The 23,866-nt window shown below is 38.1% G+C and overlaps 1 protein-coding gene across 1 annotated transcript in view; it reads left to right on the forward strand.

The window, feature by feature from the left end:
* Positions 1-23,866, forward strand: part of HERC2 (E3 ubiquitin-protein ligase HERC2) — a 971,627-nt gene that overhangs the window by 130,553 nt on the left and 817,208 nt on the right. Inside the window, exons 13-15 of the mRNA XM_090372402.1 lie at positions 160-273; positions 3,771-3,942; positions 7,079-7,343. Of these exons, the coding sequence (XP_090228528.1) occupies positions 160-273; positions 3,771-3,942; positions 7,079-7,343 (551 nt within the window). The remainder of the gene's footprint in view (positions 1-159; positions 274-3,770; positions 3,943-7,078; positions 7,344-23,866) is intronic.

Genomic DNA, 23,866 nt, shown 5'->3' on the forward strand with positions numbered 1-23,866 from the left:
GCTTTGATATATTTTTGTTGCGAAAAAAAAAAAAAAAAAAAAAACTATACTAAAAGCACTTATTCAGAGGGAAAAAAATAAGAGCAGATTTATTTTATTTTTCCTGTAATTTAATGTATATTTTCATTTATCAGTTTTATTTTTAAAATATGTGTGTAGGGAGCAGTGAAGATCAGAATACCCCTATGTTGGTTGCTGCTCTTAAAGGACATACAATCGTGGATATTGCTTGTGGTAGTGGGGATGCCCAAACACTTGCTCTTACTGATACAGGTTTGCAGCTTGGTCATTTATGATATCTATTCTCAAAATGCATTCTTTATATGAGTAGTTTTAATTAAAATTTTAGTTACAATTAAATGTGTACTAGCACTTGGGAAAGATAAACAGTGTAATTTTATTGCTTTAGAATTCATTTGAATAGTAATTATATTGTAATAATGTTGAAAATCTGCTTTGGAAATGCTACCTTTTTATATTTACACTACCCTCCAAAAAAAGTACCCAGACACTCCATTGGACCTTCCTGATAAACAAGTGATTCAGACTAGTGTATAAGCCACGTAAGTTAGTTGTCTTTGTCAAGGTGCATAGATCTGAGCTGATTGATTTTGAAAGAGATGTTATTGTTGAATGTCATGTTGTTGATAGCCTACACCATCTAAAGTTGACTGTTGGTAATGTTATGTAATGGAAACATGATGATACCAATCTCACTGTTCACAAGAAGGCCATGGAAGCTCACTTCACATTACCAGAGGGTACTCAGAAGGATACTATGATAATCTCATCAGACATCAATCAAGTGGCATCCAACAGAGGTGAGGTCTGTACAAACACAACTAAACTCCATGGTCTCAGTTTTCATGGGAAACCAAAATCGCATAAACAATCATCAGCAGTCTTGTTTGTGCATGGTGCACTGAACTCAGTAATTGGTCCACAGAGCAATGGAAATTGGTTCTGTGGAGTGATGAATCTTGCTGCATCCTATTCTAGTTAGATGGGTGGGTGTGATGAATGCCTGGAATATGTCTGCTGCCTGAGTGCATTGCACCATCAATGAGGTATAGAGGTGGTGGGGTTATGGTGTGGAATTGTTTCTTGTGGCTTAGGACTTTTGCTGGTTGTGTGGGGAAACCATGAACATTATGTTAAGTCTAACAAAATACTAAACCTTAAAATATTAAGCCTACCTTAATATTTTGAATGAATCCATGCTCCCTACATTGTGGCAGTTCTTTGATACAGATTCATATTTGTTTCAGCAGGTTAATGCTCCATGTCATACTGCCACTGCTTATTCTAGAATGCTTCATAGACATGGATGTAAAAACTTGGAATGGCTGGTGTAGATTTGAACCTTGTGTAATGCCTATGGGGCGAATTGGTATGTTGAGTGAGGACCATGCCAACACGTCACACCTCAAACGGTGACTGTTCTGCAGCAGGAACGGAGAGCTGTACTTATGCTGCATATTGTTTGCTGGTGAAAAACCTACCTAGGAGGGTGGAGTGTGTCATATTGGCCAAAGGGTGACTAACACTTTTCATATTTCTCAGGTGAAAGGAGTCCTGACCAGACTGGTGGCATCTCTATTGAGAAGTCAGTGTTTGTCAAATTGGAAAGTTAGTATTAGCCATATGATGCAAGAAACCCAAGGTTTTTGCTGCACCAGCCAAAAAAAAAATATATATATATATATATAATAATTATAATTAATTAATTAATTAAAAAAACATAAAATAAAATACATATGTGACTTCCTCCTCATGTAGTACCTCCAGCTGACCTTTGAATTCCTCCCAAGCTGTTGGCCTCAGCCACCTATGGAGGTAACTTATTCCAGTAATGTGGTGTAACATCATTAGCAGATCATGGAGCAATTTACAGTTACTGGAGAAAAGGTCATTAATACATAGGTGGTAAATAGTTTGGGAAGATAGTCATCCACCATGACATGACTTGAATGAGCAGTTAGAGGAAACTGGCTATCCAGTTGCAAAAATTGTAGGTAACAATTTGTGAATGATTTGATTCCATCATCAGACAAAAACAATATTAGCTACTATAGGTTTGCTCATGGCAAACATAGTAATTTCTAAAGCGACCTAAGTCCAAGCTCTCTTCTGTCGCAAGAAGGACAATATGATCTCTAGGTATTATTTTTCTTCAGCTTCTTTACTGAAATGCTGCATTGATCAACACAAATAGTTCTGAACCCAGAAAATCAGATAGTTCTGAACCCAGTCACAGTAATGCTTTTGACTTTTTAATGAGTAATATATTCACCTTCCCAGTGATGTCATTCATTTAAAATGAAATTAGCTACTTTAGATCAACTTGTGAATAAATATAGTAATTTATGATGAACCTAAGCCCAAGCTCTCTCTCGCTGTCACATGAGGAACAATACAGTCTACAGGTAGTAGTGATAAAGATTAGAAAATAATTCACAGTAACATTGGTTTTTTTCGAACTATTTCAATACTTGTGTTTAAATATTACCCAACTTCTTTATTGAAATGGTGCATAGGCCAATGCAGCCCAGTAATAGGGGTTATATTATACACAATTAAATTCGTTGCTGGATGCAAGGTTGCTAATTGAGGCTACTTAATTTCTGACTTGGAACCTAATGGATGGAACCTAATAGCTCTGAAACTAGTCATAATAGTGTATTTGAGTTTTTAATGAATAACAGATTCACCTTCTTGCTGATACCGGGCGCCTCCGTAGCCAGGTGGGAAGGAGCAGCAGTGCTTAGCACACGCTTCTTGATTAGACCGGGGTTCGAGCCCGTCACCACCAAATACGGAGGATGCGAAAAGGTCGGGGAATGACCACCGCATATCCCGGAGCAATATGGCCTTAGTTGCTAATGCTCCTAACAACCAAATAACTAACTTCTTGCTGATATCATTGATTAAATTGATATTAGTTATTTTAGATATACTTGTTGATCGACTGTGTTTGAATAAACATAGTTATTTCTTAAGTGCCTAAGCCAAGCTCTGTCACAGTAGAACCAGTATGATCCCCATGAAGTAAAGAAAGCATAATGCAGAGTAGCATTATTTTATTAAACAATACCATAAGCCAAGGTAGCACTAGTTTATTGGCATTGATGGAATCCATATTTTTAATCTTTAATCAGATCTTTGATCTTACAAAAGGTAGTGTAAGAGTTGATGGATTTTTCTATTACTTTGGGATGGATTGAGATAAGTGCAATAGGATGATAATTGGCAGGGACGGTAAAAAGGGATAGAAAGAGTATGAGCAAATTTCTTTGAGAGTGGAAAAAGAACACACAAAATAGGAGTATGGGCATTTTTCTGTGGCATCCAAGTTTTTGCTCCATCTCAAATTAACGGTTAATATTATTTTTCACTCTTTAGCAAGTCTTGAGTTGTTTGTTGTTGGAAATCTGTCACAATTTTCTATAATAATATTATAATATTAATGGAAATTGTCATAGAGTAAACCCTGACTTTAAATGCACTTCAGTTTAATTGATAGAGGTGCACTGAAAGTGAGGTGCATTTAAAGTAAGAAATTATGGAGAGCACTACTGAGCCAGGTTTTTCATTTGTATGGGACCCTGTGATATAATTATCAGTGATGGTATTTGCAGACACTTAAAATATTTTTTGTAGTTATAAATATTGAAGACCTGGATTTCCTGTATTCTTATAGATAATTGTCAACTTGGATCAGATTCTAATAAGAAATATTTTTGAATAAGTATATATAATTTTATTTATAGGCGTTGTATTCTCATGGGGTGATGGAGATTATGGAAAACTTGGAAGAGGAGGAAGTGATGGATGTAAAACTCCAAAAGTCATTGATAAACTTCAAGGATTAGATGTTGTTAGGGTGTATTGTGGGGCTCAGTTTAGTCTTGCTTTAACTAAAAGCGGTGCACTTTACTCATGGTAAGTTTTTATTTAGACCTTTGGAAATTGGTAGCCAAGAAATGTTGCCTAATAGTTACAACATAATATTTTTGGATTATGAAGAATGTTCATACTTTGTTTTTATTGTACAATGTAAATTGGTGGGAACATTCATGTATTGTAGTCCAAGTTGGCAACTAAAGTATTTCTGTGGATTTCTTTTAATGATGATATTTGAAAGAATTTGACTTGTGGAACCAGTATTTGTCAGTGAGCATTTTTCTAATATATTTGAGGCAGAAGGTGTCCACACTTCATATCTGCATGGTACCATGGGATATAGTTGAATAGATAAATTTCTGCATTTATTGTCTCATTTATTGAAACAATTTGGGACTAATTACTGATGTGGTGCAATGGCCTAAGCAGCCATTGCACTAGAAACATCGATGTCCACCAACATAACATGGTGCACTACTCACCAATTTTTTGATTGTATGCAGTGGTGGCTTACATTTTTGTGCAGATTTTCTGCTGAATGTCCAGTTTGGCTGTTAACATAAACAGTCTTCATCACTGAAACAAATAACATAAAATATTTTATCCTTTAATAGTATTAAAGGCATCCTTCCTCTTTGCTCAGACTATACATGAAGTAACAAATTCAAATTGAGGAAGCATGTGTGGAAATTTGCCTTCAACCAGCAGGTAGTTGATTTTTGGAACAAACTTCCATCTGGTGTTGTGAAAGAACTAAACAGACTATTAGAGGGGATGGATAGGTAATATGAAAAGTTGTTTTATTGTTTTTTTTTTTTTTTTTTCACTGATGCTGTATAATAGTAAGATGTGTAAAGTGAAACTGACAAGCAACAGCTGATCGATTGTGCACAAATTTCAGTGTAGGACACGAGAGGCCAGTTTTGTCAAAAACATTACATTGAGAACTCCATAGAGCAGGATATCACGTTTGAGTTGCACTTCAAAAGCCACTGATCACACCCTGACAATGCACATTGTTATTTCCAGTGGCACAAAGAGCAAAAGAAGTGGATTCTTGAGCACTGGAGGAATGTGATATGATCTGATGAATCATACTACACTTTGTTTGTGGCAAATAGATGAGCACACATGTGGTGTCAGCCATAGGAAGCTTGCAACTCTGATTGCATGTTTCCTGTTGTTAAAGGTACTGGTGGTTCTGTAATGGTGTGGGGCACTTTCTCGTGGCATGGTTTAGGTTTACTCATTCTGTTCGAAGGCAAGCTTGATGCCAGTCACTATTTAACAGTCCTAAGTGATCATCTTCATTCAATGGTCGAACATTTTTTTCATGAAGAGAGCTGTCTTTCAGGATGACAGTGCTCCAATCCACTGAGAACAGGTGGTTACACAGTGGTTTGAGCAGCATGAGACTGAATTTTTCACATACCATAGCCATCGCAGTCAACAGATCTAAACCCAATAGAAAATCTGCTGAAACTTTTGGAGCAACTTCTGGATTGAGCTAGAATTGACCACGTTTCTTGTGGACGAATAGTGTCATATTCCTTCTGCTGACCTCAGACACTGGTAGACTCTGTGCCATGACATACAGCTTGCACTGAATTCACATGGCAATCCAACACCATAATTAGTGATTTTTCGTTATAGTTTCCATTCTTTTTGCCCATTATCTGTAAGTTAAGTATTACAAAATGTTGAGTGAATATTATGTTGTGAGGTGTGTGTGTATAGTGAAGTGAAAAGAATTACTTTGCCCTTGTTATAAACAAAACTTTGACTCAACTTTCTGAAGAGGTGCACAGTCTGATATAGTATCTCTTAAAGCAGTCATAATCAGATATCTAAAAGACAATCCAAACAGAAACTTGTGAGTTATAAATTGCTTATAAATGTAGGTCACTAGTTGTACTTTTACTGGTATTGATCTCCCACATTTTTGTGGGAGATCAATACCAGTAAAAGTTAAGTATTCGTCACGTTGGTTTGAGGAGCACTGTGGGACCAGTGCTAATGAAAGGACTTTCATTTCTTTCATTGTTTGTTCCTTTTTTGTATAAAAAAAAAGAATAACAAATGTAATAATAAGAAAACTGATGTCTTATAATTTCTGTATGTCTGCCAGTAAACAGATGTGTCTTATAATTGCTGTATGTCTGCCAGTATGATGTAGGTCATTGTAGGTCACTGAATTCATGTGGCAATCCAACACCATAATTAGTGATTTTTCGTTATAGTTTCCATTTTTTTTGCCCATTATCTAAGTTAAGTATCACAAAATGTTGAGTGAATATTATGTTGTAGATGAAAGAGATTTTACTTACTGATAAGTGAGGTGTGTGCAGTGAAGTGAAAAGAATTACTTTGCCCTTGTTATAAACAAAACTTTGACTCAACTTTCTGAAGTGGTGCAAAGTCTGATACAGTATCTCTTAAGATAGTAAGTTGGGAATGCCTTCTCCCATTCCCAACTTACTATCCTCTTATCCCCCCCACCCAAACATCCTAAACTTCTCCCACTATCACCAACTCCTTTTACTTACTACCTGGGGCCCCCCAGCTACCCTGGACCCCAGTAAAGAGTCATAGTAGAACCTGGTGTGCTTCCACACAGCTAGGGATACGGAGGGTCAGGGGATGCTAGATCTGGTGTCTGGCATACCCTGGCTGCTATATGCCCATTGGTTCCGACCAACAGCAGAACAAGTTCTCTTATTCTGTTGTTGGCTGGAAGTAATGGCTTGGGCTATGCCCAGTACAGAGGACTCAGCGATGAATGGGAGAAACACCAGAGCCTGCAAAAATGATACTAGAAATCTGAATCTGTATCTGTACCAGTGGAGATGCTTCACTAGTTCATAAGATGTAAATATTTGATATATCATTTAAATTTTTTCAGGAGAGTCCTTTCTAAATACAAGGCTAAATAACTTCTATTTTTGTTTTATGCCGACAAAAATGGATTAATTGTTTGTTTATATATGCATATTCATTATATATAAAAATGATTATTGGTAGGCAAGGGCTACCAAGTTTATTGAGAGTCTACCAAATTTAATATGCTAATTAGCACATTCATCTTGTTAATGTGTCATATTTAGTGTAGTAGGTATGATTTTATCATATTATTAATGTTTCCTACTAGTTTTCTTCCTTTTCATTTTTATTTCAGGGGGAAGGGAGACAATCATAGGCTGGGTCATGCGAGCGAAGAACATATCAGATTTCCTAAATTAATTGAAGGATTATCTGATAAAAAGATAGTGGATGTTGCAGTTGGCCTCAGTCATTGTATGGTATTAACAGAAAATGGAGAAGTATATTGTTGGGGAAGAAATGATCAAGGACAAATAGGAACTTATAGTGGAAATCAGCCTGTACTTATAACATCTTTAGAAGGAAAGAACATTATTGGAGCGGCATGTGGCCCATCTCAGGTTAATATGATTGCATTTTTCACATTAGTAATTTTTGTTCTTAAACTGAGTGAAAGTTTCTAGGTTAAAAATAAGATTATTTTTACTTATATAGCTTTCTGGATAGTATTAAAAAGTTTTATAGTAGAATTTTTGTAGATGAAAGAGATTTTACTTCCTGATAAGTATTTAGATAGGTGGGATGCAGTTGACAAATACACAAAATGGTGTGTATCCATGTACACTATATATATATATATATATATATATATGTATACACTGAGTGATAACTGAATTATGACCACCTACTTAATACTTCGTAGGTCCTCCTTTTGCCCTCAGTACAGTAGCTATCCGATGTGGCATTGATTCAATAAGATGTCAGAAGCATTCAGGAGGTATGGCCAACGAAGCTGTGTGTAATGCAGCTAGCAGTGCAGGTGTGGAGGTGATTGGTATATCCAGATGCCTGATATATCCTTCCATAGTGTCCCACAAGTGCTCTATGGGATTGATATCGGGGGAGTTCGAAGGCCAATCTGTATGTGGAAGTCAGAACTGTGTTCCTCAAGCTATTCCTGCACATCAAGTGCCCGATGGCTCGGCGCATTGTCATCTTAGAAGACACCATCGCCATTCGGGAAAAAGTGTAACATAGCAGTCAGCAAGCAGTTGATGATAACGGAGACCAGTGATACATTGTTCCACATACACCAGGGGTCCATGTTCCTGCTAGTGAAACATGCCCCACACCATACAACCGCCTCCACCGGCCTACACTTTTGATACCATGCATGATGGATGAAGAGCCTCATGTTGTTGACACCAAATTCGTACACGTCCATCCCTGGTGTGGAGTAAATAACGTGACTAATCCGACCAGCACACCTTCTTCCAGTCTTCTAATGTTCAACTTGCATGCTCTTTGCACCAGGTGAGTCTTTTACGCCGATGAACCTTGGTTGGGAGAGGATGCTGTAGGGGTTGTCTGCTGGTACAGCCCATACGTGTGAGCGTGCGACACATGGCCATTCCAGATATTGTTCTGGTTTGGCCCATGTTATCTTTGACAGTGCTGTGCCTGTTTGCCTGTACGAGTCGTTGGACCCGGCGCTCACCTCTAACATCAACCTTTTGCTGACCTTTGCGGTTTTGCTGTTGGGTAGTGGTTGACCATTTTGATGACAGTCCTGGTACACTTTAACAATGGCAGCTCCCGAACACCCCACCAGTTCAGCCGTTTGGGAAATCGAGGCACCAGCCTGTCGAGCTCCCACAATCTGTCCTTTATCAAAGTCCAATAAATCCTTCCTTTTACCCATCATGCTCGGAATTTTACTACCTACTGAACCACTGACACCTTATCTATGCTACGTAGGTTGACTGACTGCGCACTCTCGTACCTCACGTGGTCAGCGGGTCGCATTCAGTTTTCATAGGGGTGGTCATAATTCAGTGATCAATCAGTGTGTAATACATGTGTGTCCACCAAACTCTTTTACAAAACTGAAATGTCAATGGTGTAGTCACACAATACAGGGTACATGATAGAAACCCGAAACCACTTCCTGATGATAGGGAATATCTTCAAGTATTTATTCACCAATCAGAAAAAGTGTGTGCTGCTGTAGATGGCAGCATAATTGCAAAACTGCAGTCATAGCAGAATTTATGAAAAAATGCAGCAGTCTGGAAAGCATGATTACAGCGCCTGATAGGGGTCTTCATGGAACAACAAATACATGGGCTGTGTTAGGGTTACTAAGGATAAAAACAGATGTTTGTATACTTATGTGTACACTGATTCTAGGAGCAAATAAAAAAATAAATATGTACTTCGAATTCAGCAAATAAATTTGATGAATTTGAAGTAAACCCCCGCTATTCGCGGTATCTGTATTCGCGGTTTCGCGTATTCGCGATCGCTGATATAATATAAAATGAAACCTAAAGAAATGTGAATTTTAAAGCGCTGTGAATATTTTTCGCCATAAAAAAACATGGGCGTGGCTAAAATTATCTTTCCTGGTCAAAACAGCGCTCAGTGGGTGGGGGGAGAGGGGTGACAAAATGAGCTTGGATGTTTCTTGCTAATCCTTGTTCAGTATGTGTTATGCACTTGTCATGGAAGGTTTCGTTGTTTGCTTTTAATTTATATGCTTATAAATTGAATAAATTTATCAATTTATAAATTGAATAAATTTATCAATTTATAAATTGATATGCTTACAAAAGTGATAAATCTACCGTTTTGCAGTGTAAAACAGACTTTTTCGAGTGTGTTAACGGAAGAAAGTGACTTTATTGTGGACAAGTTCTTTCTAACCCGTACAAAAATATGGCTACAAATAACAACAGAAATGTGAAAATATCAAAGAAGGTGATGACATTAGCGAATAAAATTGAGTTATTAGACAAAATTTCTAATGGTGAAAGTGTCTCCTCAGTGGCAAAACATTATATAATCAATGAGTCAACGGTACGATCAATCAAAAAATCGGAAGGAAAAATCCACCGTAGTGTCCGTGAAAACGCACTAATTGCTTCAAAAATTTGCTCTGTAACTCGTGATGTTAAATTAGAAAAAATGGAAAAAGCTTTAAATCTGTGGATAGAAGACCGAACTCAAACTAAAATTCCGTTAAGTTCACTCATCATTCATGAAAAGGCAAAACTCCTTTATCAACACTTTAGCGAAACTGGTGATAGCACTGGCGGATAAGTTTTTTTGCTAGCAAAGGTGCTGGTTTGAAAGATTTGTTTGAAATTTCTAATAAATATTACATTTAATATTAAATTGTTTCTTATTATCATTTCGATGCCATATGCTTGCATTTAACTATGTACTGTCTATGTACATAGTCATATTATGAAGGTACACATAATACATACATACATAGACAAAATTTTAGACTAGTTTTTCTTATATATTTCATACTTTGGAACAGAACCCCTTTATTACTATGGGAGCCATAACTCAGTATTCGCGACATTTCTCAGGAACGTAAACCCCGCGAATAGCGGAGGTTTACTGTACGTAGTAAATAAATTTGATGAATTTGAAATCCCCCCCAAAATATTTGGGGGGGAGTATAACTTCTCTCCCCCAAATATTTGAAGTATTTATGACTGATTTCTATTTAGTGGGACTAACTGATGACAGCAAATTTTAAATGGGAAGCATTCAGGGAAATAATCATAGTAGCTACTAAAATTTTTATACTAACCAAGAGATATTGTTCAAGGCTTAGACCTAAATGGATGTCAGATGAAATGATAATGACTTCTCTGCCTTATGCATCCCATGTATTTTTCTTTCCAGAGAAGAAAGATACATATGGTGTGTATAAATTATCAGGGAATACAGAAGATATAAACTAGTCTGGAATCAAATTGTAAAGAAGTTTAGGCAAGCAAAGGCATATTACGAGAAGTTTCTAGCAAAGAATGCAGGGAAGAGCAGCAAAGAATTTTTTGCTTATATAAACATTAGAAGGAAGGAAGGAAGGAAATATCATTGGTCTGCTATCAGTGGTTTAGCCATTGATGATTCTGTTCAGGTTTCTGACAAACTAAATGAATATTTTGCATTCTATGTTCACATGAGAAATTTTTTAGGACTGAGAATGCAGGAAGTATACTGAATTTTAAGAGCTAAATGATTTTGTTTGTGATAACTGAGAGGAAAGTGGAAGGAAAAACTGTTGAAGCTAAATGTAAATAGGGCACTTGGGGTGGATGGGACTTATCCAATTATATTGAGAGAGACCAAAAAAGACTTGGATTACAAAGAAAGTAAGCTGCTGTAGAGAGAAAAGAAACTTGCATATCAGAAATGGCTGGGTGAAAGGAATGATGCATATAGGAACATTTATGTTGAAAAGAAGAAAATAGCCAATCGGTTGGTAGTAGAAGAATGGGAAAGGAAATGTGCGACTATTAATAGCAAATTGGGCTTAAAGCGATCAGCTGAATCGTGGAAGGTCCTTAAAGACTTGAGAAACAGAATAAACACAACACTGGTTTGCAATTAATACCTTTGAAAGACTGGATGAATGAAGTACTATGAAGGACTTTTAAAAGAAGACTGGGAAGAGTTTAAGATGGTGGAGGATTTCAGTGTGGAAGACTTGTGCTTAAAAGTTTCTGTTAGGGAAGTGGAACTCTTACTAAAGGAGGGAAGGAGTGGCAAATCACCTAGACCTGGAGGAGTTTATATGGAACTTCTGAAATAAGGAGGAAGAGGAGTGGCTGTTTTTGATACAAAACCTTTTAAATGATATACTGAGAAGAAATATACCGCACGAAATGACAACAGGATATATTACATCAATTTATAAGAAGGGTGATTGGAAAAGCTGTTCAAATTACAGAGAAATATGCATCCTGAACCCACTGTTAAAGAGTCTTGGTAAATGGATCAGGAAACATTTAGAAGCCCGAATTGAGTTGTCAGAAGAACAAAGTGGTTTTTCAGCTGGGGAGATCATGAACAGTATGTCAGGTCCTTGAAAAATGCCAATCGAAAGGAAAAGAAATCTTTATGATTTTCATCAACTTTGAAAAGGCATATGACAGTGTTCCAAGAAAACTCTTATGGGAAGCACTGAAAGAGGCAAATATTGGTGGACAATTGATTAACATTATTAAGACAATTTACAGGAATAATAGATACAGAATTAAAGTGGGATCAGCTTTGTCACCTGAATTCCACACGGCAAAAGGCTTATTACAAGGCTGTTGCATGTCACGAACACTTTTCAGAATTTATATCGACATCTGCCTAAGGTCCTGGTCAAAAAAATTCAATAAAATGGGATTGCCGATCAATAAGAACATCTATATTCACAATTTACTTTTTGCAGACAATCAGGTGGTGATGGTACAAGACTTAGAAGATGCAGACTATGCATGTCGTAAATTGTTTCAGGAATATAAACAATGGGGTCTAAAAATAAATTTTAGCAAGGCTGAAATGTTGTCTTCAGAATCAGGATACATTCTAAATATTGAAGGTTTTAAAATCAAACAAGTCAATAAATTCAAATATTTGGGATCAATCTTACAAAGTGATGGATCATCCCAAGCAGAGATCATTAAGAGAATTGCAGGTGGCAGAAAGGCTATCAGTATGTTAAATTCTGTTCTATGGAGCAGAAATATTCTAAATAAAACAAAGAAACATATATTTCAAATGATTGTACAAAGCATGGAGCGGAAACCTGGAAATTGAATAGGCGAGGGGAAAACAAATCGCCCTCCACAGAAATGGATTTTTGGAGATGCTCAGCAAGAACTTCTAGAAGAGAAAATGCAATGAAGACATAAGAGAGAAAATGGAAGTGAAAAAGAATATTATTGACACTATCAAAGAAGAGCATTTAACATTGTATGGGAATGTAAAATGGATGCAAGAAACCAGATATCCAAAGGCTATCCTGGAATGGATACTTCCTGGAAGGAGAAGAGGAAGACCTAGGAGGACATGGATGGATGGAGTATGGGAGTGCATGACAGGCGGGAAAAAATTCCTATTAAAAAATAACTTATAAGCTGAAGAAACCCATTGTAATGGAAACACTCCTCTTGAAGAAGTGGTATTGAGAGAGATAGCAGAAGAGGACAGAAAACAATTAGTCAAAATTATGAGAGCATCCTTGGATTCAAAGAAGATTTTTATGGACTGGAGATGTGATGTATCCCCAATTCACAAAGTGAAATTGGAGGGCGATGTGAAAGTTTGACCTGTTACAGGAAAAATAATGGAATTCGTTAAGGGGCAATCTTGTCTGACTTTTTTTGCACCGAGTTCCTTGTTAACAAAGGAATTGAATGCAAAAAACAAATTTTTACATCATATACTTAGATTTCAGAAAATCTTTTGACACCATTCTATGTACAAGACTAATGCACAAATTTAAGCATTTGATATTAGAGTCAAGTTACTGCTGTGGATAAGGAATGGTTGAGTAGGAGAAACAAAGAGTGGTTATCTATGGGCACTGCCTTTCTTGGACTACTGTTATTAGGGAAATCCCTCTGGGTTTCAGTTCTAGGCCATTGTTGTTTTCAGTATTTATTAATGAAGGTACATCATGCTTAATATAAATTTTTAGGTGATATGAGGGTATGCAGAGTGGTTAATGACAGTAATCATAGTATACTATTGCAACAAGATCTAGAAAATTTAGACAGTTGGCCTGAGAAGTGGCAATGGAAGTTTAACATTGACTAGTGCAAGCTACTGCATATGGGTAGTGGTAATACCACAATAACATACTAATTGTATTTTTTTTTTTACACACAATTAGTATGTTATCATATTCATCAAGGTAGTATAGAATGAAAAAGACCTGGAGTAATTGTGCAGTCAGACATGATGTTCTATGAGCAATTCATAATGACTGCTGGAACGCCTCCTGGCTTTATCAATGAATTACAGGAATTTTGCCAGCAGGGATAAGGAGTGATTATTCCACTGTATAAGCAAAGGTTAGGTCAGATCTTGAGTACTGCATACAGGTGTGGTAGCCAAATTTTATAAAGGCTGTGGATCTGTTGGAATGAGTACAGAGAAGAGCAATAAAATAGTGAAAGGAACAAAAGAATTCCTTTGTTAAGAAAGACTACAGTTCGGGAAATTGCAGTCTGGAAACCAAGCAACAGCGATACGATCTGATTGAGGTGCTTAACGATTTGAATGGATTGAGTAAGCTAAATGTTGTTGGTATCCTTTAATTTAAATTGAGGAAGGATGGTTGTAGGATAGATGTGCAGAAATTTACCTTTATATCCAGCTGGATATTGATTGTTGGAACCAACTTTCATCTAGTGTTGTGGAAGTGGATAGTTAAAATAAATTCAAGGAAGAACTAAAAAAATGATTACAGGGGATGGACAGGTGAGGTGGGAAGTGTTTGTATGTTTTTTTATTATTATTATTTTTTTTTTGGCTGATATTCTATATGCTTTGCACCCATTTCGCCCCTCCATTCGTTCCAAATACCTGTCCAGCTCAGCTTTAAATTTATTTAGGCTATCAACTTCCATAACAAAAGATGGAAGTCTGTCCCACCAATCAACTACTCGCTGGCTAAAGGCAAACTTCCGCACATCTATCCTACAACTGTCTTTCCTCAATTTCAATTTATGCCCTCTCGGGTCATTATTCTGAGCAAGAGGAAGAATCCCATCAGCATTGAGCATGCTCAAACCATTCAAAACTTTATATACCTCAATCAGATAACCTCGCAAGTGCTTAGGTTATCTTATTGAGGTGTATAAAGTAATCTGCAAAAGTTAAGCCTTTCTTCGTAAGAGCAACCCTTCGTTCCATTCACTAATCGTGTTGCCCTTCTCTGTACTTGTTCCAACAGCTCTACATCCTTCTTAAAATGAGGCCTCCAGACCTGTATACAGTACTCAAGGTGTGGCGGGACCATTGCCTTATACAAAAGGATAATCACCTCCTTATCCCTGCTAGAAAAATTCCTGTATATCATTGACAAGACACCATGAGCTACTCTTGGAGACCGTCTGCACTGCTCAGAAAACTTCGTATCTGCCTGCACAATTACCCCCAGGTCCTTTTCATTCTTGTCAGTCTAGTACCACAGAGTTGATACATTACTCTGGGGTTACTCATTCCCATATATAGTACTTTATATCCAGTTGGATATAAAGTGCTACATATGGGAAGTACTATATATGAAGTTTATTTTGTCAGTGTTAAACTTCATTTGCCACCTCTCAGTCAATCTGCTCAAATTTTCTATATCCTGTTGCAGCAGCGAAACATCATTAGTGTCCTTAACAATTCTGCCAATCTTCATATCGTCTGAAAACTTGGACATTAAGCCTGATATACCATCATCAATATCATTTATAAATAGAGAAAACAACAATGGGCTCAACGCTGAACCCTGAGGGAATCCACTAATAACATTTGTCCACAAAGAGTAGTGTCCATTGATTATCACTCTCTTCTTCTCCCACTCAACCATCCCTTTATCCACAGCAGCAATTTGCCTCCAATGCCACACTGCTCCAATTTGTGCAGCAGTCTTTCATGTGCAACAGTATCAAAAGCCTTTCTAAGATCCAAATATATGATATCAAAGTTATTCCCTGCATCCAGTTCCTTTGTGACCACATCATAGTATCCAATGAAATTTTTCAGACAAGACTTCCCCTTAACAAAACCATGCTGTGTCCGAGCTATAACTGAAGTCTTGTCTAGATGATCCTGCAGTGCTTCTTTAACCAGTGCCTCCATTAATTTTCCTGGAACAGAAGTTAAACTGAACAGGTCTATAATTACTTGTCACCCTTTGATCCTCCTTTGTGAATTGAGGTCACATTTGCACATCCCCAGTTCATGAGTACCTCCCCTGAGTTCAAGGAAGCTCTCATAATTATGGCTTTACTTACTTATTTCTTTTGCTGCTTCCTTGAATATAACTGGATAGATTCCATCCACTTCGGGTGCCTTTTTTATGTTTATCTTCAACAATTTCTCCTCCACTTTCCTCTCAGTTATTACAAAATCATCTAGCTCACTGCCAGAGTTTAATATACATCTGGCATTCCCTTCGCTGAATAACTCCTCATGTGTGAATGTAGATGCAAAATACTCATTTAGTTTGTTAGCCACCTGAGCAGGATCATGAACAGTTGAAACGTCAATATCCAGTGGACCAATCTGATTCATCCCTTTCCTTCTAGAGTTTACATAGGTAAAGAACTCTTTGCTGTTTTTCTTTGCATCCTTTGCCAAGGATTTCTCATAATCTGCCTAATCTCCTTTGTGACTTGGTTACAGACCAGCTTATATCTATTATAGGCTTCCATGTCACCCATTAATTTATATGTATTCCATGCATTTTTCTTCTCTGCCACATGTCTAATTAGTTCATCTGACATCTTTTAGGCCTAAACCTTGAACAATATTTCTTAGTTGGTATGTAAACATTGTAGCTACCAAGATTATTTCTTTGAATGCTTCCCATTTTGAATTTGCTGTTGGTAACATCATCAGTTGGTCCCATGGTATAGAATTTAAATACTGTCTCAGACCACCTTAGTCGCCTCTATGAAAGCAAAAACCCTTCCTTTTACCCCTGATGGTAGTTACCCCTTGGAGAAAATCCCACTTGAGCACACTGTGATTGCTGCCACCTAGTGGTTCCTTTATCTGCAGATTCTTAATGCATGAAGAATCACTACTGAAAATCAGATCAAGAGTATTACTTCGTCTAGTTGCCTCCTGAACATGCTGATGAAGAAAACAATCATCCAATAAATCCACAAAAGCCTTGTTTGTGTGCGAGTGACCAACCCACCAATTCCAGTCAATATCCGGGAAATAAAAATCCCCCATTATAAGACTCTCTGATTTACTGGCCCACTATTTCCCTGTACAGTTTTTTATTATACTCATCAGAGTCATTAGGTCTATAACACGCTCCTACCCTCAATTTTGATCTCCCAGTGCTTATGTCACATTAAACTGACTCAACACTGCACTGTCCAGCGATGTCGACTGGCTGCACTTCCTTGGATTTTATGTTTCTTGACTAACAGCATAACCCTTCCTCCCTTCCTAGCCTGTCTATCCTTCCTGTACACATTGTACTCCCCAAATACCAGTTCTGCATTCCTTATATCTGTGTGAAACGACTTCTCTGATATCCCAACAATATATGCCTTTGGTGTTTTGACCAACAGCTCAAATTCATCAAATTTATTTATCAAACTCCTAGTATTGGTGTATATGCAAGTATACATGCACCTGTTCCTGTTGTTAGCTACCCTAACAAACACATGTGTTTACACCTCAATGACTCCCAGCAGTCTCTGAAATGCTCTGCATCATGGTTTCCAGGCTGCTACTCATTCCAATAGAAGCAGTGCAAGAATCACTTTCACTTTTGCCATCAGCTACTGTTAATATATTAGTCCTTGTATCCCCCCCAACCTAGCAGTTTTCCGACCCACCTAACACTACCTCGATAGCTTCAGCAAATATTTGTGCACTCTTTCTATTTAAGTGTATCCCATCCCTGTAGAAGCAGTCTCTCCTGTTAACAAGTACAGACCAGGCTGAAAAAAATTCAACCCCTTGAGCCTTGCACAGTCTTTCCAGGGCCGAATTGATCGACAAGGCTGTCATCTATACTTCCTCCTATCGTGTCTGGGCAGAATTGCAGACACTTTCAAATTCAACCCTAATTCACAGCTTTTTTTCAACTGCTACCTGTACTTGTTAAGTAATTCTGCCAATCTTCTACTCCTAATATCATTAGTAACAACGTATACAATAATATCACCTTTTGTGCCCTTTAAAGATGATATCTGCTCTACAATGTTATAACCTTTGCACCTGGCAGATATTATACACTATTGGCTGTGATGATAATCTTACCACCATCAAATTGTGTAGATTTCACTGGGCTCTCATTAAACTTCCTTGAATTAATTCCACTGCACCCCTCTAACTTTTGTTCTGCCACCAACTCAGGCTGAGGTGATTGCAAAGACAGACTGTTCCTCCTTGAACCAAAGTATGCACTACATATTCTAGGGAGTGGTAAATTCTGCCATGGTTAGAGTTTTGTGGTTATGTTGTGCTCTACTGCAGCTTGCACATTTTTTGTTAAGTGAAATTAAAACTTGAAGATATCCCTATTACCTGCATGTGGTTTCAGGTTTTCATCGTATACCATGAATACACAGTAATGTTTTGGTTTTGTAAAGGAAATTTGTGAATACACTGTATGTGTTGTAAATATATATTATTTAAGTTATTATATATATTTATATATACACTGCCCTATCATTAATATCCGGACACCTGATTTAGACAAAAAAAAAAGCTTTTATTGTGTCATTTAATATTTTGTGCTGAAACAGAAGGCAGATTACAAGAAATCCTTGTCAAAGGATGCAAAGAAATACAGCAAAGACTTCATTACTTATGTAAACTCAAGAAGAAAGGGGATGAATCAGATTGCTCCACTTGATATTGAATGGTTTGGCTATCAATGATTCTGCTCAGGTAGCTGACAAACTGAATGAGTATTTTGTATCTACATTCACATGTGAAAAATGCTGTAGGGAAGTGGATGACAGAAGCTAACAGGGAGCTAAATGATATTGTAGTAACTGAGAGCAAAGTTGAGGAGAAATTGTTGAAGTTAAATATAAGAAAAGCACCTGTGGTGGACGAGATCTATCCAGTTATATTAAAGGAGGCATCAAAGGAAGTAAGCAAACCCTTAGCTATGATTAATAGAGCATCCTTGGTCACAGGGAAGACCCCACTGACTCGAGATGTGCAAATGTATCCCCAATTCGCAGAGGGGAATCAAAGGGTGACGAGTAATTACAGACCTGTTAGTTTAACTTCTGTTCTGGGGAAAATAATGGAGTCACTAGTTTTTTTTTTATGTAAACCCCAAACATGAGTGGTATAAGAACCTATAGTACTTAGTACCATGCTTGGGTTGAAGGTTGAGAATATGAAAGAAGATATTTTTTGACATTGGACTTGAACTTCTGTAGACTGTAATTTTCAGGAAATACATATGAAGGAAGGTTGTTCCAGAAAACGGCAGTTGAGTGAATGAACGAGGAAGATGAAAGGTTGGTTCTGTGAGTCTGAAGTTGGACAGTAAATGGATGATGGATGTCGGCAGATGGCTGCACGTGTTCGAACTGTTTTGAAAGAGAGAGTGGGAATTATAGAAGCCAATTCAGAAGAACAGAATGTCTATGAGACAGCGAGTGGAGACACTCTGTTAGAGAGGAATCATTAATTAACCTAACTGCCCTCTTTTGAATGGAATCAAGAAGCCTGAGAGAGGTTTTGGAGGCAACACCCTAGATGCGGGGAACAATATTCCATGGTAGGGCGGATTTGCGATTTATACAGAGTGAGCAGATGTTTGGAAGAAAAGTAACGCTGAGAGCGAAAGAGAAAACCAAGTTTTTTAGATGCAGAGGAAGCAATATTTGTAATGTGCTTGTGCCAAGAGAGATTAGAAGTCAGGGTAATCCCCAAAAGAGATATATCATTTTGCCTAGAAATCGGAGTGTCACTAAAGATAAGCATAGGAGCAGAAGAACCCTTTTTGCGAGATATAAAAGAAGACTGAATTTTAGAAGGATTGAAATCAACCAAGTTGTCTTTGCCCCACTGGAGAATTACCTGAAGATCGGCATTTCAGGAATTGGTAGCAAATTTTTGAGAAGTTGAAGCTGATTGAGCTGGACAAGGTAGTTTCTCAAAATGGAAAGTGGAATGCAATGTGCTATCATTGGCAAAACTATGGATAGGATTTCCAGTCAATGGAAGAAGGTCATTAATATACAAGAGGAAAAGAGTGGGAGAATGAACTGAACCTTGGGGGACGCCAGCATTAGTGGAGAAGTTAGAAGACAGAGAGCCATCTACCATCACCCTCAGTGAGCGATCAGAGAGAAAACTGGATAACCAATTACTAAAAACAGTGGGCAAACCATAAGACGAAAGCTTGTTTAGAAGACCTTTATGCCAGACACGATCGAAAGCCTTTGAGATGTCAAGAGCAACTACTTGTGTTTCACCGAACCTTTCCATTGAATTAGTCCATAAATGGGTAACATAAGCCAGAATATCACCAGTGGATCAACAGTGACGGAATCCATACTGGCGATCGATGATCAGATGGAAGGTTTCTAGGTAGTTTAAGAGTTGGCGGTTAATTGATTTCTCCATTACTTTAGAAAGAGTAGAAGTAATTGCAATGGGACGATAATTGGATAGGAGGGATTTTTCACCCTTTTTAGGAACTGCTGGATATGAGCAAATTTCCAAGCAGAAGCAAAAACACCTTTGGAATAAGAAAGTGAAAAAAAGTGGCAAAGAATAGGAGCAAGTTCAGGAGTACAGGTTTTGAGAACAAGTGGAGAAATACCATCGGGACCTGGAGCTTTCTCAGCCTCAAGATTTGTCAAAATCCTTCTGACATCCTTTTGACGGAAAACCACAGGAGGCATTGAATGGAGCGTGTTGGGAATAGTGGGAGGTGTTTTACCAAGATTGTTAATGCATGAGTTGAAAGAAAAATGGGATGCTAGCAGGTCACCTTTATCCTTGGCTGAAGTGACAACAGAACCATCTGGTTTGGACAGAGGTGGGAGCAGAGATGGGCAGAAATTGTGGCCAATAGCTTTGGCAAGAGACCAGAATGCTCGGCTACCATTAGGGCAAGAAGTAAGTTTTCTACTCTTAGCCTGTTCAAACTCTAGTTTGGACTGATTAATAACTGTTTTACAATTGTTTGTTATTTGGTTTTTAGGAGCATTAGCAACTAAGGCCATATTGCTCCGGGATATGCGGTGGTCATTCCCTGACCTTTCCGCATCCTCCGTATTTGGTGGTGACGGGCTCGAACCCCGGTCTAATCAAGAAGCGTGTGCTATGCACTGCTGCTCCTTCCCACCTGGCTATGGAGGCGCCTTTACAATTGTTGCGAGCTTTTGTGTAGGCATAAAATGAAGCTGAAGAATTTGAAACAAGCCAATTACGATATGCAACATTCTTGTCTTGAACAGCCGTAGCACATTTATTGGAACACCAAGGTTGAAATAAAGGAAGAGATTTTAAAGTGGAGTGTGGGATAAAGGATTCCATTCCTGCAAGAATAATTTCACTGACACGATCTGAGCAAACATTGACATCTGAAGTTTTGAAACAGTAATCCGACCAAGGAAAAGAAGAAAAGGAATTTCGCAGGTCATCCCATTTTGCATTCTTGTAATGCCAAACAACACTAGGTTGGCAGTAGCCATGAGATAAAGGCTCCATTGGAAAAGAGACAATCACAAAGTTGTGATCTCAAGTGCCTAAAGGACCTATTACTTTGACCGTGTAGGGTTGTTTCGACTCAGAAGGGTTGTTTGTGAGAAAAAGATCAAGCATGTTGGCTGTATGATTAGGATAGTCCGGTATTCTTGTAGGTAAATGAACAATCTGTGCAAGGTCATTAGTAATTGCAAAAGCCTCAGCGTCTCGACCATCTGGGTCGGTGTGACTAGAAAACGGAAGCCAGCTGGAGTTGTTAACATTAAAATCACCAAGGAAAATTACCTCACTGTTAGGAAAGTTGGACTGGAGAAAGTCAAGTTGCAAAGAGAGGAAGTCAAAGAGCTCCAAGTAGTTTCATTTTCTGCGTACACCAAAGTTTGCAACAATTGTAAAGCAGTTATTAATCAATCAAAACTAGAGTTTGAACAGGCTAAAAGTAGAAAACTTGCTTCTTGCCCTAATGGTAGCCGAGCATTCTGGTCTCTTGCCAAAGCTATTGGCCACAACTTTTGCCCATCTCTGCTCCCACCTCTGTCCAAACCAGATGGTTCTGTTGTCACTTCAGCCAAGGATAAAGGTGACCTGCTAGCATCCCATTTTTCTTCCAACTCCTGTATTAATGATCTTGGTAAAACAATTCCCACCATTCACAACACGCTCCATTCAATGCCCCCTGTGGTCTAACGTCAGAAGGATTTTGACGAATCTTGATGCTAAGAAAGCTCCAGGTCCCGATGGTATTTCTCCACTTGTTCTCAAAACCTGTACTCCTGAACTTACTCTTATTCTTTGCCGCCTTTTTTCACTTTCTTATTCCAAAGGTGTTTTTGCTTCTGCTTGGAAATTTGCTCATATCCAGCCAGTTCCTAAAAAGGGTGACAAATCCCTCCTATCCAATTATCGTCCCATTGCAATTACTTCTACTCTTTCTAAAGTAATGGAGAAATCAATTAACCGCTAACTCTTAAACTACCTAGAAACCTTCCATCTGATCAACGATCGCCAGTATGGATTCCGTCAATGTCGATCCACTGGTGATATTCTGGCTTATGTTACCCATTTATGGACTGATTCAATGGAAAGGTTCGGTGAAACACAAGTAGTTGCTCTTGACATCTCAAAGGCTTTCGATCGTGTTTGTCATAAAGGACTTCTAAACAAGCTTCCATCTTATGGTTTGCCCACTGTTTTTAGTAATTGGTTATCCAGTTTTCTCTCTGATCGCTCACTGAGGGTGATGGTAGATGGCTCTCTGTATTCTAACTTCTCCACTAATACTGGTGTCCCCCAAGGTTCAGTTCTTTCCCCCACTCTTTTCCTCTTGTATATTAATGACCTTCTTCCATTGACTGGAAATCCTATCCATAGTTTTGCCGATGATAGCACATTGCATTCCACTTTCCATTTTGAGAAACTACCTTGTCCAGCTCAATCAGCTTCAACTTCTCGAAAATCTGCTACCAATTCCTTAAATGATGATCTTCAGGTAATTCTCCAGTGGGGCAAAGACAACTTAGTTGATTTCAACCCTTCTTAAACTCAGTCTTCTCTTATATCTCGCAAAACGGATTCTTCTGCTCCTATGCTTAACTTTAGTGACACTCCGATTTCTAGGCAAAATGATATATCTCTTTTGGGGATTACCCTGACTTCTAATCTCTCTTGGCACAAGCACATTACAAATATTGCTTCCTCTGCATCTAAAAAAATGTTTTCTCTTTTGCTCTCGGCATTAATTTTCTTCCAAACAGCTGCTCACTCTGTATAAATCGCAAATGCGCCCTGCCATGGAATATTGTTCCCACATCTGGGGTGGTGCCCCCAAAACCTCTCTCAGGCTTCTCGATTCAATTCAGAAGAAGGCAGTTTGGTTAATTAATTATTCATCTTTAACAAAGTCTCTCCACTCGCTGTCTCATAGATGTACTGTTTCTGCTGCATGCCTCTTCTACAGATACTTCCACGGGCACTGTTCTTCTGAATTGGCTTCTATAATTCCCCCTCTCTCTCTTTCAAAACAGTCCGAACACGTGCCGCCACCAGCCAACATCCATTTACTGTCCAACTCCAAACTCACAGAACCAACTTTTCATCTTCCTTGTTTATTCATTCAACTGCCATTTTCTGGAACAACCTTCCTTCATATGTATTTCCTGAAAATTACAATCTACAGAAGTTCAAGTCCAATATCAACAAATATCTTCGTTCGTCTTCTCAACCTCCAACCCAAGCACGGTACTAAGTACTATAGGTTATAATACTTCTCGTGTTTGGGGTTCTCATAAAAAAAAAAAAAAAAAAAGCCAGTCTTCTTGGATAAGGGTTGCACAGTTTTTAATCCGAGAAACTCGAGGGTCCTTTATCCATCGAGCAGAGAAGCTGACTTAGAATATGTGCAATTTATATTTATCTACTGATTCCTTATGTTTTTAATTGTTTTATTGCACATATAGTCAGTCCTCGTATAACACATGTTTACATTACACGAATTCGATCATTAGCATTAGCATTAGTAGAGGCATTTGATGCAAGAAAGCAAGCTTATACAGCATCAGCCAAAAAAAAACCACTTCCACTTCACCCCTCTGTTCGTTCAAAATACCTGTCCAGCTGAGCCTTAAACTTATTTAGGCTATCAACTTCCACGACAAGGGATGGAAGTCTGTTCCACCAACCAACCACCTGCTGGCTAAAG

The sequence above is a fragment of the Mastigoproctus giganteus genome, chromosome 1 (assembly GCF_048544385.1).
Source record: "Mastigoproctus giganteus isolate SK-2022 chromosome 1, ASM4854438v1, whole genome shotgun sequence".
Lineage (NCBI taxonomy): Eukaryota > Metazoa > Arthropoda > Arachnida > Uropygi > Thelyphonidae > Mastigoproctus > Mastigoproctus giganteus.